The sequence below is a fragment of the Macrosteles quadrilineatus genome, unplaced genomic scaffold (assembly GCF_028750875.1).
Source record: "Macrosteles quadrilineatus isolate MER2022 unplaced genomic scaffold, UCM_ALF_1.0 Scaffold_9__3_contigs__length_116548681, whole genome shotgun sequence".
In the NCBI taxonomy this organism is placed as follows: domain Eukaryota; kingdom Metazoa; phylum Arthropoda; class Insecta; order Hemiptera; family Cicadellidae; genus Macrosteles; species Macrosteles quadrilineatus.
Genome location: NW_026542602.1, coordinates 105,867,593 through 105,884,287, shown reverse-complemented (window position 1 = coordinate 105,884,287; position 16,695 = coordinate 105,867,593). Strand labels below are relative to the sequence as shown.

The 16,695-nt window shown below is 31.6% G+C and overlaps 1 protein-coding gene across 1 annotated transcript; it reads right to left on the bottom strand.

Moving 5' to 3' along the window:
• Positions 1-3,213: 3,213 nt before the first annotated feature.
• LOC129003196 (long-chain fatty acid transport protein 4-like) lies at positions 3,214-13,849 on the bottom strand. Its single transcript, XM_054431478.1, has 10 exons — positions 13,777-13,849; positions 11,927-12,077; positions 9,804-10,041; positions 8,552-8,750; positions 8,006-8,207; positions 6,573-6,771; positions 5,413-5,553; positions 4,659-4,775; positions 4,105-4,171; positions 3,214-3,283 (listed from the first exon to the last, which is right to left on the bottom strand). Exons 1-10 carry the CDS (start codon positions 13,830-13,832, stop codon positions 3,268-3,270), a joined length of 1,386 nt encoding a protein of 461 aa, XP_054287453.1. The 5' UTR covers positions 13,833-13,849; the 3' UTR covers positions 3,214-3,267.
• Between the last annotated feature and the right edge of the window lie 2,846 nt (positions 13,850-16,695).

Below are 16,695 nucleotides of genomic sequence, written 5' to 3'. Positions count from 1 at the left end.
CAGACGATCATCCTTGTTTACACAATTACCCTTTTAGCTAATTTCCCTATAGGGAAGTAGCTATTACCGTAGGTGGCCCGGTAAGAATTAGACCCGAGACCGATTTATTTTTTCATTTTGATGTCCCCGTAGAGACCAGAAACACAATATGTTCAAACTTTTATAAATACAGTGTGTCTGTGAACTATCCGTGATAACTCAAGTAATATTTGTCCGATCTTGATTAAATTTGGTTTAAAGATGTAAGGCGGGATAAACTTGAATGAGTTCCCAAACCAGCATGATTGGACCATGGGAACGAGGTTTTACAGGAGATGGGGTAAATATCGATTTTTCTCATTTTTGACCCCCAAAAGACTAAATATCTCCCTAGAATTTTTTTAGAGCTTAAAAACAAATAATTTAGTATATAAAAGTGTTTTTGTACAGTTACTGGTAACGGCAGAGAGAGATTTTGTGTTTTGAGGGTTAAAAATGAGAAAAATCAATGTTTACCCCATAAAACCCCCTGTAAAACCTCGTTCCCATGGTCCGATCATGCTGGTTTCCGAACTCATTCAAGTTTATCCCGCCTTACATATTTAAACTAAATTTCATCAACATCGGACAAATATTACTTCAAAAAATTTTAAATTTAAAACTCCCCTATTAATTATTTTTATGGAGAAAATTGTAAAATATTGCAGTTTTCTTGTTTATGGATCTATTTTGATCAAAATTGGCAAATTTATTTATTTTATACTATGCTATTTATATTTTACTTAAAACCACACTTTATTAGTTTCCTTCTAGCAGCAAACCTAGGTACTATTTGAACATAATATAATTTAAATAGATTAAATTGAAATGACAAACTAGAGGATCCATGCTGCTACGCAGCGTTAAAATAAATATACTATCCGATAAATAATCAAATTTATGATTTTTGATTGAGTAATATAGTATCTTGAGCTTAACTGATTTAAACGATCAAAAGCTCAAATTAACGCCTGTAATTTACTGATTATTTCGAGTCTAAAACATATAAAAAACATGAACAATACTGGAGCTATTTGATTTGTATTCATCTAAACCCCTTAAAAAATAATTTTTATGTTGGTTGTTCACCTTGCGTTTGCTTGAAACACCGATTTGAATAACTAATAGCTTAAAAGGAAGCTGGTATTTCACCGCAGGTTCATAGACCAAAATAAAATATATAGGATGGTGAAATACATCTTAAATTAAAGTAATCTTAAATTCAAAATTAATCAAATTATACCGATGCAATGATGTGAAATTTTTGTGTGCATGCCTTCAATTTGAGACCTCAATCATGAAAATCGGTCGGGTAGTAGAGCCAAACGAACTCGGAAAAAAGAAACTAAATTGAAGAAATACATTAAATACATGAAGAATACAAGAAATACATGTCCCATAAGATTTATTTATTCATTTTAAAATTTAAACCTTTTTTAGCTCTTATATTTACAAATTGGCATTAATGGTTAAAAGTGATTTCGACACATTCATGGACTGTCAACAATCTCATCCACATAACACAAGATTCAAAAATATTATAAAACCAGTTCAACATAGGCTTAAAATCTTTCATTTATCCCCTCAGTTATATGGGGCCAAAAATTTACAATAAATTACCCGCTGAGATTAAAAACATTGCCTCATTCTCTAAATTTAAACCATCTTAAAAAAAATTCCTTTTGGAGAAGGCATTTTACTTGTTAGAAGAATATCTGAAAGATGAGTAGGCTATATTTGAAAAGAATTACTTCTCCCATTAGGTGTGTTGCTTATTATTTGCTTTATTTCTTTTGTAAGCTATTTTATTTTAAAATGTAGTATAGTATTAGACTTTGTGACGAATCACCTGTCAAAATAATTGATGTAATGTGACAATGTTTAAATAAATAAATAAAATACCTTCATCTTGAGACCTCAATCATGAAAATCGGTCGGGTAGAAGAGCTAAACGAATTCGGCAAAGAGAAACCAAATTTAACTCCCATAAGAAATACATGAAGAGCAAATTTTGTTTACAAATAAACCGAGTGAGACTATAGATAATGACATGCCGATGCTTGATGACAAATCTGTGCATGCATACCTTCATTTTGAGACCCCAATCATGAAAATCGGTCGGGTAGAAGAGCCATTGAACTCGGAAAAGAAAAACCAAATTATTTAAATAGATGTAAATTTGCTTAGTCAGCAGGTTTGCTGCAGCGGGAGTATTTATATATAGGCTTAACAACAATTAAGATACCAATTCTAGGCTTATCTTTCTTACTCAATAAAAATTGATCCTGCTCAACAAACTTTTTCTATGAAACAATAGACATATAAACATGAGACAATTCCTTATGAAACACATGTTGCACAAATGAGTGTACGCAATAATTGTTTACTCCTAATAGCATTCCTCACCTTCTTGTCAATGTTTATTCAGTTCACCAGTTGGTTGTAATGAGTTTAATAAGTTAGACTATTTGTAAAGAATCGTTCAACCAAAATCAAAAGTGAAATAATTCCAGGTTTAAATAACTAGGCACTCCTAGCGGTGGATGCCAGTAGTTATGCTAACCGCAGCACTGCTATCGGTCTATATTTAATTATTTGTCTATGATAATATTAAGATAAAATAAATTGAGTTTTCCCACTTGAAATTTACTCATAAAAATAGTGTTATACTATCATTATGTTAACATAATTAATTATGTAATGGCCATATTTATGTTATAATTTCATTTGTTTCTGAATGAGTAGCCTCCGGATTATCGAGATACAATTAAAGTGGTTTAAATACCTGAAATGTTGACAATCCAAGTGGTTGTGTAACAACTTAGATTGTCAACAATATAGGTATTTAAACCACTTTGATTAAGTTATAATGCTTATCATGCAGCAAGGCCCCACTAGAAAAACTTTTTTCTTGTGGGTTAAACCCCTACTAACCCCACTAAGGGTTTTCTTAATGGGGTAGGCCTTGGGGTTCTAATGGGGCCTTGGTTATAGCTAACTTTCATACAATCATATCAATTCAAACCCCAAATCCGAACTTTAAAAAACTAGAAATGTATTACCTATTTACTTTGAAAACAATAAAAAAAGAAGGACAGAAGGTTGAAATTAATATTTCAGTTTGAGAAACTTCAGCATACACTTGAGCATAACTTGCTGAATGCATACACACTGTTTTACTATGACATTTAGTACAGTAACATTAACTTGACAGATCTTGAATGTCCATGGTTGGGAAGTTCCACTGATTTATGACTGAGTTTTCCTAAAAACATAAGTTTAGTGAATATTTTTAAAATATTAGGACAAGCAATAAACCTAAAATGTAACAAAGCAAAATAATTGACAAAAGATTAAAAACTGTAGGCCTACTGTAATACCTGTATAAAATATGAGATGTCGTACAAATTTTTCAATCATAACTTAAACCTAAAAATAAGTAATATAAGGTATTTCATAATTATTTAATATTACAATTGATAGAAAATGTATGAGTTTAGAGAGGTTATTGTAGGTTCCTCTAGCCATGAACCAGGGATAATATGAATATAAACAATTCTATGCACAGGTTCTAGGCTGAATGTTCTTCATATTAATCATTATGATTGTTAAAAAAATTTTAATTGACATATTTTTGTCAAAAATTTTGAGTTTGGGTTTTGGGTGGTTAAACAAACTTTTAAAAAGTGATGTCTGTCTGTATGTGTGTGTGGATGCAGTGGCGGTTCTAGGACCTTGTCAAGGGAGGGGCTAAAGGGAACGTTCCACACCAGATGGGGGTCCAGGGCAATTTAAAAAGAAGTTTGGTGACTTTAAAAGCCATTTTGAACGTCCAGAAACTGTATCCAAAAACCTCTGTTACATTTTTATGAAAAATATATGACTTAATTATTTTTCCAGGGCCCAATGGGGATGGGTGCTTTAGCCCCTATAGACCAGACCCTTCCCCTCCCCCTTGAAAGCGCTGCTGTGGATGTGGACAGACTTTTACCAAATTTGTTTTGTGGGTTATGGTTAATATAGGCATATATCAGTTTAAATACCAAGCCAAACAAAAAGTATCAGTTTATAGTATGCACTACTTACACCTTAAAATCCTCGATGGTGCCCATGTAGTAGTAGTAGCCCTTTTCATCTTTTTTCAAAATTTCTCCTGTGAAAACATTGCATATTTAATTTAAGTGGCACTTTAATACTTTTCAATGAAATGGCGCCATACAAAGTAGTTTAAGCCACTATAAGTGCTAACTTAACTTTTGAGTTTTTAACCTACACATTAGTTGATCTATTGACCCCATTAAAATACGCTGTTGATACACTGTCCAAGACGAGTTGAAAAAACGGCAGGTGAGTACTAAAGAGCGTTCTTGAACAATAAAAGATATTTTCTTAGTGAAAATAGTAGTGTTAATCTATAACATTATATAAAGACGTCTGTCTATCTATCTAGCCATGACAAAAATCTACTAGATCAAGAAAGCTAAAAGTTACACCAAAAATAGTTACTATCATTGAGAAGTTTCATAGGCAAATAGGATGTTTTCATATTATTAGTTGGAGGTTTGCACCAGACCTTTCGAGTTTCTATTTAAGTTTCTATTTTTACATGTTATTTGTATTTTAAACAACAAGTTTATTACCAGTGTTAATATATTTGTCCCCTTTCCTGTAGACATCACTTATCACCTTCTTATTCTTTGAAAATTGCACTCGCGCAAAGTCTTTGGGCATTTCTTCAATGAGAATCCCTGGCTGATCTGGGAAAATCACATCATTGTAATTACTATTGTATAAATTACTTATTTTCTTAAGTAATGTTTTGGAATATTTCAATTTTGAATACTAAAAGACAGCATAGGTACTGATAGAGTGGGTTTCAATGAGAAGTTAAATAAAATGTGAAGTAAACATGGAGCACGCGAAATGCATATTTTGTTTGCAAATAAATAGGTTTATAACCTCTCTAAAAAACTTGATAATTTAATATTAAAACTTATAACCCTGGGAAATAAACCCAGTTTGCCACTGCATTATATAGTATCTTGTCTGAATGATAAGTTTTAGACATATTTTTGTTCAAGATTTGAACATAGATTGTTCATGCAATTTGAGGGAAACGCATCTGAACGGTTCTGATACCTCTCTTTCGGAAAGATATAAATATTGGCATAGGTACCAGTACATAAATCACATTAAATAGGTTACAGTTCCAGCACCTCATTTTCACAAATCAAGCACGGGGAACAATTGTTTTTAGTATCTAATTGAGTAGTTCCATAATGCAGTTCTTTTTTATGTAAACTTCTCACAACAATACTGAAATGTTTCCATAAATAGTTTACAATTGCTGCACACAATAATGCACCTTTTTTTAATATTTAACCTAAAACCCACCTTTGGCTGGTGATTTACAGAGTCTGTTCTGTTTGCGAACTACTTCTCCGGTGTTTGGGTCCAAAGCAACCAACTTTACTTTTTGACCAGAGAAGTACCAGGGAACAAATCCAATAGCCCCAGGTTTGCCGTATGAATTTACTGAGAAAGTATAAATGTTAGATTCAAAATTAATAAAAATATAGCTTATGAATGGTAACCAAAAATTATACTCTGGCTAAAAGGCCAAATGTAAGTTAAAATTAACAAAAAAAAAATTAACCAACTGTAAGTTTTATGATTGAATATAGTTGCTGAGCTTTTTTCCATGCTACAATCAACCACAGAGAAGTAAGATACAGTTACAGAGAATACAAAGCGTATGTGACAACCATGCACCAATAGGTAGCTCTGGTATGTTGGGGCGGAAATTAACTAGTATCGAGCAAGGAAGATCCCGAACAGCAATGGTCACATAGCGATATTTGTACAGCAGCTGCAAAAGGTGTTCCTACGGTATGAGCACTGTAGTACACGTGATGGCGAGGGAGAAAGGAGAGAGAAAGGGGACAACAAATAGAATTTTCTCTAGACACCATCGACTGGTGCTAGACATCACATAAGTGTACCATCGAATGTATCCTCTGTTTCTTACTTCTCTGCGACTCAACCTAACATTAGGTTTTTATATTTTTACTTTGAGTACCTAACAAAGTAATTCTGTGAAGTAAAAGTTATATTCTTATATGTTCTGTTATACGTTTTTATAATAGAAAATAACTTTGCAATTTACCAACCAACAGAGTTCACTGTTAATAGTCTACACCTATATTTTGTTTGTTTTGTTTGATGGCTCGAAACAATGTGTTGTGAATTTTTGGGCTTTTAATAAATGGTCCTGGGAAAAGAACCATAGCTGATCTTTGTCAGTAATATGGCTATCATCTCATTCATTTAACTAATCACTTATTCTTAAAATTTGATCTTCCAACTTAAATGCACCCAGGCGTGTAGGAGTTTTATAAATGTACTGTAATCTATTCATGTCATCTGGCTTGATTTTCAAACAATCAAAAAACTACTGGATTTCTCGGAATTGAACCTGTAAAATTACTGTATATGATAAATATATCTGTATAGCTATGTATGTATTTAAATAAAATTTTCTATCATAAATTTACCCAAATTCCTTCCGTCACTATCCACTATAATATGGTACTGCCCGATGTGGCGGATATTAAACCGTTCCTTCAATTCCGTCCAAGTCTGCGGGTTTTGTAGACCATTACCCATAAGTAGACGTACTTTGTGGTGCTTGTCCATCTCAGTTGATGAAGAAGCCATCAAGCCCTTCACGATTTCAGCATCATACATGGCTATCTGTTTCAAAAAATCATGGAATTAAAATCTTTCAGACGACAACTACCAGAAAATATAAAATATTATTGAAATAGTTATCTGAGTGCTGAGAGAAACGTTTAATTACGTTTAGGCCTATGCGCTTGCCCGGAATAGTTTTTAAACACAGCTCAGATACTCAATAAAGAAAATTACTTATTACATTTTCCTCCATTTACAACTAAATCATAAGACAATAAGACATTTTATTGACCGTTAAGTAAATACAAAATACAATAGGTCTTGTCAATTTTAAAAATAGGCCTAATAAGTTAGCTACATAAAATAAGAAATTAAGAAATTATGGCGAGTCAGGTACAGTGTGGTATTGGATTAAGGACTATTAAACAAACATGAATCATACAAATAATTTAAAGACAAAACAATTAATAAACATTTCAGAACAAAATAACAAAACAAGCCTAAACTATCACAATTTCTCGCTCAAAGTATTCATCCACCGAGTACATGGGATTTTCCTGTAGCCATTTGTAAAATTTAGTTAGAAACATTTTATCAGACTCTAAATTGACTAGGCAAGTTGGTAATTTATTGTATAATATCACAGCCAAATAATCATGATATTTTTGTGCCTTACCTAACCTACATCTAGTAATATCTATTTTGTCCCTAAATCTAGTATTATATTCATGAACATCACATCTTAATCTAAAATTATCAATATTTTTTCTTAAATTTCTAATGACTTCAAATATATACAGATTTATCACAGTTAAAATACCAGTTTGTAAAAACAAAGGTCTGCAGTGTTCTGACTTTGATTCATTTGCCAATATTCTAATAATTCTTTTCTGCATGATTAAAACTCTATTAATGCCTATACCGTTTCCCCAAATGATAAGACCATATCTCAAAATACTCTCAAAATAAGCAAAGTATGCCATCCTAAGGTATGTAACAGACACAAATCTCTTTAAATTACTCAACAAACAAATTACTCATAAATTTTGTTTAAACTTTCATTTTCTTACTTTCAGTTCAAGAAGAAAACAGTTTGTACTTGATTTAATGTTATTGTTTGGATTTATCTGATACAAAACAAAACATTCTTAGCTATTTCCGCTATGCCAAATTTTGAACATATTGACTATAAAGTAAAATTGTCAGTCGTTTCACTTGCTTGGTAATAAACACTTAAGGACTTAAGATTTCATTCTTTCAAATATTTATCTATAAAATATCTCTGAGATTATACCGTTGCGCCGTAGTGGTCACAATCTTTGAAATATGTGTCGATTGTTGGTTTTCCTCCAGAGACAACCAGATTGCCGAAGAGTATCGTTTGACCAGCCGCAACAATGCTTCCATCAGCTGTTGACTGAGGCATTGGAGAGTAAATAATATCCTTAGCAGTGAAGTCAAGACTCTTGCGAATGTTTGTCGCTATGTATATGTACCTGAAATAATGAATATATTTTGTATAAGTTGGCCAAACTAGCTGTTGAATTTACTGGAAAATATTTACTTTTGCAATTGAAAATACTTCTAGTTAGAAAAGCGCCATTGGAACATTGATTTTTATAAGTATATCTAACTTGCATCATATCCAGTGATTTAGTCGTAATATTTACAGTGTTCACAGTCACAGAAAAATAAAGGCTGCTTACCAATATATTTTTTTAGAAAAATCCAGAAAGGGCCCACTACACCACTGATCATATCATCACATATTTAACTTGCTGATATGATAACTTATGTTTGAAAATATAGAAGAAAAAACTGACTCTAGAGGTATACTTACCTATAGTGTGTCACAGGTCTTGGTATCAATGTTTTTGGTGAGAAGAGGTACAATAATTTATTATTTACAGACATATTGTGTTTCAAAGGTTTTGATGATGATCCGTCCACTTCCCTAATGATATTTTTTACACTCTTGTCTTGTGTTGGTCCCAAGGAGAGTATGGACATGTAATTGGGTAGTTTTTGCTGTGTCAAACCTGTATGTGAATGATTTTCTTCCATTAATCCTGAGTACATAGCATATAAACTACCATGGAGAGCAATATAAATAAAATATACAAAGCTTCCATCGATAACAGGATTAAGATGTAGTATTTAATCATCCCAGAATAGTTGAATCTAATGAGTATGTTTTGAATTAAGTCAAATTTATTTTATTCAGAGCATAAAGTAGATATATAGTTACGTCTCAATTATTTAAAACTGAAGAAGAAAATCCACATGCAACTAAAATTTTGTTGGACATTTTTATCTCTTCCCCCCATTCTTCTTGCAACTGGCTTTTGAGCCCCCTGCTTGGATATTTGTGCCAAGCATATACCCATATTTTATTGTAATGAAGAGATGAACCACAAAAACCCATGGTAAGGCTTTCATTTTTGTATGCATATCTTTGTGTATGCATATATACACGGAGAAAATCCTCCTTCAATATGACTCTTATCTTTTTTTACTTGTAAAGTAGAATTAAAACTTAGGTGAGTTGATCTCCTGGTGAAAAACCCATTCATTAGATACATAGTGCTGTCGTGCTGTCAATAGACGTATTATATCATAAATATAAGTTTTCTTTACTGTGTCTAATAGGCAAAGTTTATTAATAAACTCAGTTTTCAAAATAAAAATAAATATCAAGTAGTATCATTAGAGAATCTAGTGACATTAATCACTAGAGATCTCAGTTCATCTAGTGACTTTAGTAGGTAGTGATATAATTTGGGAATTTTCAGTAATGGCATGACCTGTTGATCTGTTACAAATTATTATAAATTAGTTTTTACGGGTATTGAAATCATTAACTGCATTTTAGTGGCACAGAAAAGTGACCAGAGGAGAAATGACACGTTCATGAAGGACTAACTGTTGAACGATTTTCCGGTGAGAATGAAAATAACTCTACCAATCTAATGGCATTATTTGGATCAGGCCATCTCCAAAACATACACATCCAACTATTCATGTTGCCAACATACTAAATTAAATAGTATAGTGCAGTGTGGCACAACTTTAGTAACAAGTACATTAGATACCTGTGGCAAGTTCAGGAGTGCAGATGATGGCCTTGCTGTAGACTTTTGAGGCAGCCTGTACCATGTCTGCAGGAGCGAGGTCTGAGGGTAGGAGAGCAGTGACGGCCCCTAGTCTGCTGATACCCAACCATAGAGCTACAGATTGCGGTCCTTCCACCCCTGCCAAGCCTACTACATCACCACGCTGCAGTCCAGCGAGGTGGAAGTAGGAAGCTACCTTGAATGAATATTCTTGCACCTAAAAACATAAGCTACCTTAAACGAATAATCCTGCACTTAAAATATAAAGGTGAAAGTAGGAGGCTACCTTGAATGAGTAATCATATCTAAAAATATAAGCTACCTTAAATAAGTAATTTTGCACCTAAAAATATGAGGTGGAAGAAGGAGGCTACCTTGAACTAGTAATAGTGGACCTAAAAATATAATTAGGAAGTAGGAACTAGGAAGCTACGTTAATGTGTGATCAACTACCAACATAAAGATATCATTACCGGACTTTATTACCTACTGATACCAAAATATAAATTATATAGTACCTTATTGGATGCATCGATCTCTATTATTACTACAGCGATTGGATGATGTTTTTACTTTCTCACCCTATATAGATAGTGTGAAGAAAGTATTGTTTACGTCAAAATTTTCGTGTTTTGAGTTTTGGGTGGATATATCCATTTTGGATCACCCTGAACATAAAAAAGTAGTTTTTGAAGTGATAATGTTAAATAAATAACAACAAATTTATTTAAATTTTAAAACCTACTCCAAAAGATTTTTTTTTAAATTTAGTATTTTGTGGCTCTTTTAACTCTTAACAAAATGTTAAAATCCTAATTGCTGTAATAATTATGGTTCAAAAACTTGCAGATTTTGTGATATTCCCCATATAATAGTTCTACCGATTATTTTGTTTGTAAAAGAATATATATTATATTTGTACATGTAGTTAAGATGGAAGTAGTTTTGTTTTGTTGAAGTTGTTTCATTGATTGTAGAAGTTCTAGCCGGAAAATCGTGGTATTGGAGTAGAATCAGTAAGGTAAGGGGTTGGCACATTGACAATTTTATAACCCGTAATAATGTAAGTAAATAGAATCGTTATATTAATAGGCAAGCATGTGCATCGTAGGGAAAATCTAGGCATAGGCCTACTGTTAGAAAGATATTTTTCTGTAGGTGTGCAGAAATCCCTTTTTAAATTAAAATAGGCTCAAAAATAAGCACAACAATTGAGATCAAAATTAAAAAAAAAATAACATGGGCCTTATGGGTTGACATGCTGGTGACGAAATGTAAACAGAAAATCAAAACAAATGGAATAAATTCCAATCACATGTTTTATTTACAGCGTGGGGTGAAAATAGAGAGGTTTGTATATTAGATATTTTTGGTCGAGTTTTTTACAACTGGACAACCTCTAGTTAAATATATTTTTGTAAACTTTAATGATTTGTATTTACCTAAGAAATAAATCCTTTTCATGAATCTTGGTCAATATGTATGTTATCTAATATGTAAACTGTTTGCACTAAATAAAACATGTAAATACTTGCTTTTGACATGAATCAATTTGGATGCTCAAACCGTAAATTGTATAAAATCTTAGTTTAGTATTGTTGGCATAAAATCAAATTATTTTGCCAAATTTTCAGACATGTTCCAGTTGTTGGTGGAAATAAGGTAGCCTACATTAGCTGTGCCAATTCAATCCCATGTAGCCTACTGAATTAAAAGTAAGATCTATCCATTTAAGTTAGTTTTGCTACCGGTACTATATTTTAGAGGGATTGTTATTTTGTTGAGGAATTATTCTTTTGTTTGATAAAGCTACATCTATATTGATTTGGGAGTTGTCTATTAATACCCTTTAACTTACCACATGGCTTAAACCAAAAGGCTTACAAACCCTAGTCCTACTACAAAAGCTATATTATAAATTAATATATTCTGTAAACCAAAATGGAACATACATAGGGTGTACATAGTTACTCTACTCCCACTGCTTACCCATGTTGTGCTGTTGACAACCTAATAGGAGAAAGTATGTGTCAGATTGCTAGTACAATTAATTGCAAATGTTTGAAAACAAAAAAAAAAATGAAATTATTATTTAATCTTACCATATGAAAAGACCAAGTGTCAAAGCCTCTTCGGAAAGCAATGTTGTACTTTTGATGTTTTGCAACTTCGTCAAACAGTTGAAACACAGTACGATCTTTCCACGACCAATAGTTGACTCGGGTCATCGTCTCCGCTGTGTCATAGGTCATTCTGAACCAAACAGTGATTTAATGTAATGTTTGGGTACCATCCAAAGAAGTCAATTTTTTTTGTAGAATATATACTTGGCCGCAGTAACGCATAGGCGTACCATAACCAAAATTTTTGAGGGGACACACACAACATATCAGTATTATGAAGTCTAAAAATAAGCTAGAATATTGTATTTTAAATGGAAATTCCTATGGGGTAAGGACACTTTATGCCATTGACTATACACAGAATAAAGTGTATTCATCTGTGAATAGTCAATGTTTATACATTGCGTATGAATACACAGCAGACTTCTCCCGCATAGTTAGCCTACCAGAAAGCATAATAACTAATTTCCTAAGCCAATAAGAAAATACCCCCACCGCAGCAGATGATGCGGATTTCAATTATTTGTCTGATTTCATTTTAACTATAATTTTGCCTTAAACAAATACCATGACGGATTTATTCCCCATTTACAAGACATTAGGTTTTAAAAGTGCTTTGGTTGTTACAGAGGGAGGGAAAACGTATTTTTTTGTAAAATGTAGTATTGTATCAAATAAATCAACTTGACCAGTTATAAAAATATATATTTGACAATCAAGCTACAGAGTTTATATTTTCTCCATAAGAATTTAGAATAAGATGGACATTTCGAAAATACAGCCTTTTTTTCATTTTCTTTGTATCCTTTAACTGTACAACAACGCTACAGTGTATAATAATATTTTTTCGTTTGAGTTCTACATGATGACTGAAAGAAAAATTGGGCTTTGCATGCTATAAGGTTAAAAATTTAAAAATACAAATTTATAAAAAAAAATCAAAACATCATAACATTTTCTTGTTACTTGATGTTGCTGATTTGCAAGCTCAAGTTTATCCAGTTCTAAGAAATAATGTATAAGTATTTGAATCAATGGTTTTTTGCCACTGGGTACATGAAAATGAAAAAGATCAGTCTTACCCACAGAGTATAATAATATCTTATTCCCTATATTTAAAATTCATAAGTTAACATTTGTGTCAACAAATTTATCTAATAGGCTAGTACGTGTAACAAAACATGCATGGTATATTACAGACCCTAGTGTATTACTATTATATTAACTACAATATATCTGCAACCACTTTACTACAACAAACTAATCTTAAATCAATAAATTTAAATAACTAAACTCAAAAGTTGAGAACTATATAACAAAATGTATGAATTGTTACTTTTTGTAGTGCTAGCATAGCAGGAAAGTTTTAAAAGCTATATTATCGAACAATTATGTTTTAAGGCAACTGTGATGAATATTTAATCTGGAATTCATGCGAAATGGTTTATCGCGAAAATATTCTGTAACTAAACGCAAATGAGTCAATAGAATGTAAAAAGCGCCTTTTTGTTAGGCAACTTTTTCTTTAACCGTTGGAAATTTAATTTGTATTACGATTTGTTCCGAATTATGACCACTGCACTTACAAATTTCATTTTTGCTATGTTGAGTTTATAAAATATAGTTTGTTATGTAACAACTTGATGATGTAAATAAAAATCAAATTATTTTAGGCTTCAATGAACTTTACTTTTATGCTCAAGTATTCATTCTTCACCTGGTTTTAAACTACGGTTTCTTGTATAGGATTTACGAAATTTGTAATTATTGCTGCAGCAATAGTATGAATAAATATTCATTGGTAAAAAGAAGCAGTTAAACTGACTTACTTAAGATCTCGTGGAATAGTGGTGAGTGCCATGAAGAGTACAGTGAAAAGTTCCATTGTAAATGAGCTAATAGACCAAGTACATTCTGTAAAATAATGTCTAATTACTCATTAAACACATGTGCAAAAGCACCTGATCGTTACACCATTGAATTTTAAATACTTGGGTAGTCACCACATCCAAATCGACCGGCTGCGGCCAATTTTTATGTTCAAGTAGAGCAGAGATTACAGAGAACCACTCACACAATGTAATCGTGTTTAATTAGTTCTTGTTATTGTTGAAAGTTTGTTGGTACTGTATGATTTAAACGATGCTGTAGTAGCCATAGGTGTCCTTTCAGTATGGGTTCTAGAAAATTGATGTATAGGATAGTTGTTGGGAAACACATTTTTTATACCATTATGACCGACAAAGAAAATATTAAGACCTAAAAACAACTCATGACACCAATACCCAACAAAAGTAGATATTTACATATACAAAAGCCAAAATTAGAATTTTAAAAAAGCATTTTTTCTGGTACAATATTTCCCGAATTACAAAAATCCATTTTTTGGTATAATATAATATTTTCGTACACAAAATAAAGTAAGAAACAGAACTATATTTAAAAGACAATCAAAAAGATTTTTTTAAGGACTCTTATTTACTCTTTTGAAGTAATTATCTGAATACTATAGGATTGTATTTAATTACATTGGCTATTGAATTGTGGTTTATATTCTTGTTATTATTTTTAATGTCGTAGTTATTAGTTTAATTTAACAGTAGTATAGAATTTAGTGACCCAATGTTATGTGCAAGTGCATAAAATGAATAAAGTATATTTTGATTTTATAGGAACCAGTAATTGACAATAGGCATTCTGACTCTAAATTCATTTTTTCTACAACTACGTAAAGCTTAAACATCGGAATAGGAATGAAATGTAATTCTATACACAGTAAAAAGATAAGTACGGTACAACAAATACACAGTAATAAAAAGTGGAAAATACACTGATTAACCGAAATATCAACTACAGATTTATTTAATAAACTTAATGAAATATAATTTCGAAAAAATACAACTAATAACATAGAATAATTAACCCCTCTTGTTTGTTAAAAGTCAAATACGTAAATATAAAATTGCTATTGATTTAGAAAGTCATAAAGTATATTCCCCATAAAGTGTTGAATTTGTTTACTATGGACAATTACTTTTTTTACTGTCAACAAATTTGGTTTAGGAAGCGCATAAGCTTTTAATTATCGTTGGAAGAATCAGAAATAGATTAATAAATTAATACTGAATATGCCAAGCTGATTAAAGATGACTTAGTGAAGAGAAACTTGAGAACAAAGAGCTTTCTACTTACAAAACAGATCCAATCAGGTTTTCAAAGTTGGAACTTTGAAAACTTTATAAGAGAAAGTTTGATCAAAAGCTACTAAAAACTGCACAGGAAATGATTGAGTAGTATATCATTTCGTACCTTGAACTCATGAATTTAAAAACTGTATTTGGTTTATTTAAACATGTCAAAATAGTTTTTGAATAAATTGTAAGAGGAATCAATAATAGTTTTGGAACATGTTTTACGGTTGCAAACATATACATATATAGTATTGTGCATTATTAATACTGTGTATTTAAAACCTTATATTAACAGCTATCTTACAGTAATTATAATTACTGTCGGGTAATTGCGTTGATTTATTATTGTTATATTGCCGTTCACATTTTAGCGAATTTCCCTATAGGGAAGTAGCTATTACCGTAGGTCTCATGGTAACACTTAGGCCCGGGACCGATTTACTTTTTCATTTCGATGTCCCCAGAGGCCAAAAAACACCATTCGTTCAAATTTTTATATATGTATATATATATATATATATATATATATATATATGTATGTGTCCGTGAACACGATAACTTGAGTAATTTTTATCCGATTTTGATGAAATTTGGTTTAAAGGTGTAAGGCGGGATAAACTTGAATGAGTTCGCGATCCAGCATGATCGGACCATGGGAACAGGGTTTTATGGGGGGTTTTATGGGGGGTTTTATGGGGTAAAAATTGGTTTTTCTCACTTTTGACCCTCAAAACACAAAATTTCCCAATTTTCCTCTAAACCTTCTTAAAGAGCTTAAAAAAAAACAAACAATTCAGTATATCAAAGTGTTTTTGTTCGGTTATTGGTTACGGAGAAAACTAAAAAAATGGTCAATTTAAAATTTCCATGTTATTCTTATGGAGAATATTGTAAAATGTTGTAGTTTGCTTGTTTATGGATATCTTTTGATCAAACTTGGCAAATATATTCATTTTATACTAAGCACTAATTATTTTACTTAAAACACACACTTTATTAGTTTCCTTATAGCAGCAAACCTAGGTACTTGTTAAACCTAATGTTATTTAAATAGATTAATTGAAAATCAATTCAGCCAAATGGAAATTCGCTAAGACAGCAGGTTTGCTGCGGCGGGGGTATTATTGTTTATGGTTATGTTGCATCTAGTTCTTATAATAAAAAACACTAGTTAATCCTTACTTATATTTTAAGATGTATAATTTTTTAACAAATACTTTTTCTTTGGTTTCATAAATGAGACTAAGCAGTTTTGACAGAAATATTTTTAAACAATTACTATATGGAAGGTTGGCAAACAGTGGTTGAAATAGATTTACACAGGGTGTTCATAAAGAGGTGTCACAAACTTCAGCGGCAGATAGTACTAATCAATCTTAAAAAATCTCACATAAACACACAGGTCAAAAAAATTTTCTGAAAGTAAATAAAAAAAATGTTGTTTAGCCACTATTTTTTTATTTTTTTACAAATAAATCTATTGCTCAAGAACTATTCAAGCTTCAGAAACCATACTTTGCACATACGGTTATTGTGTCAAGAGGTAATTAAAAAATG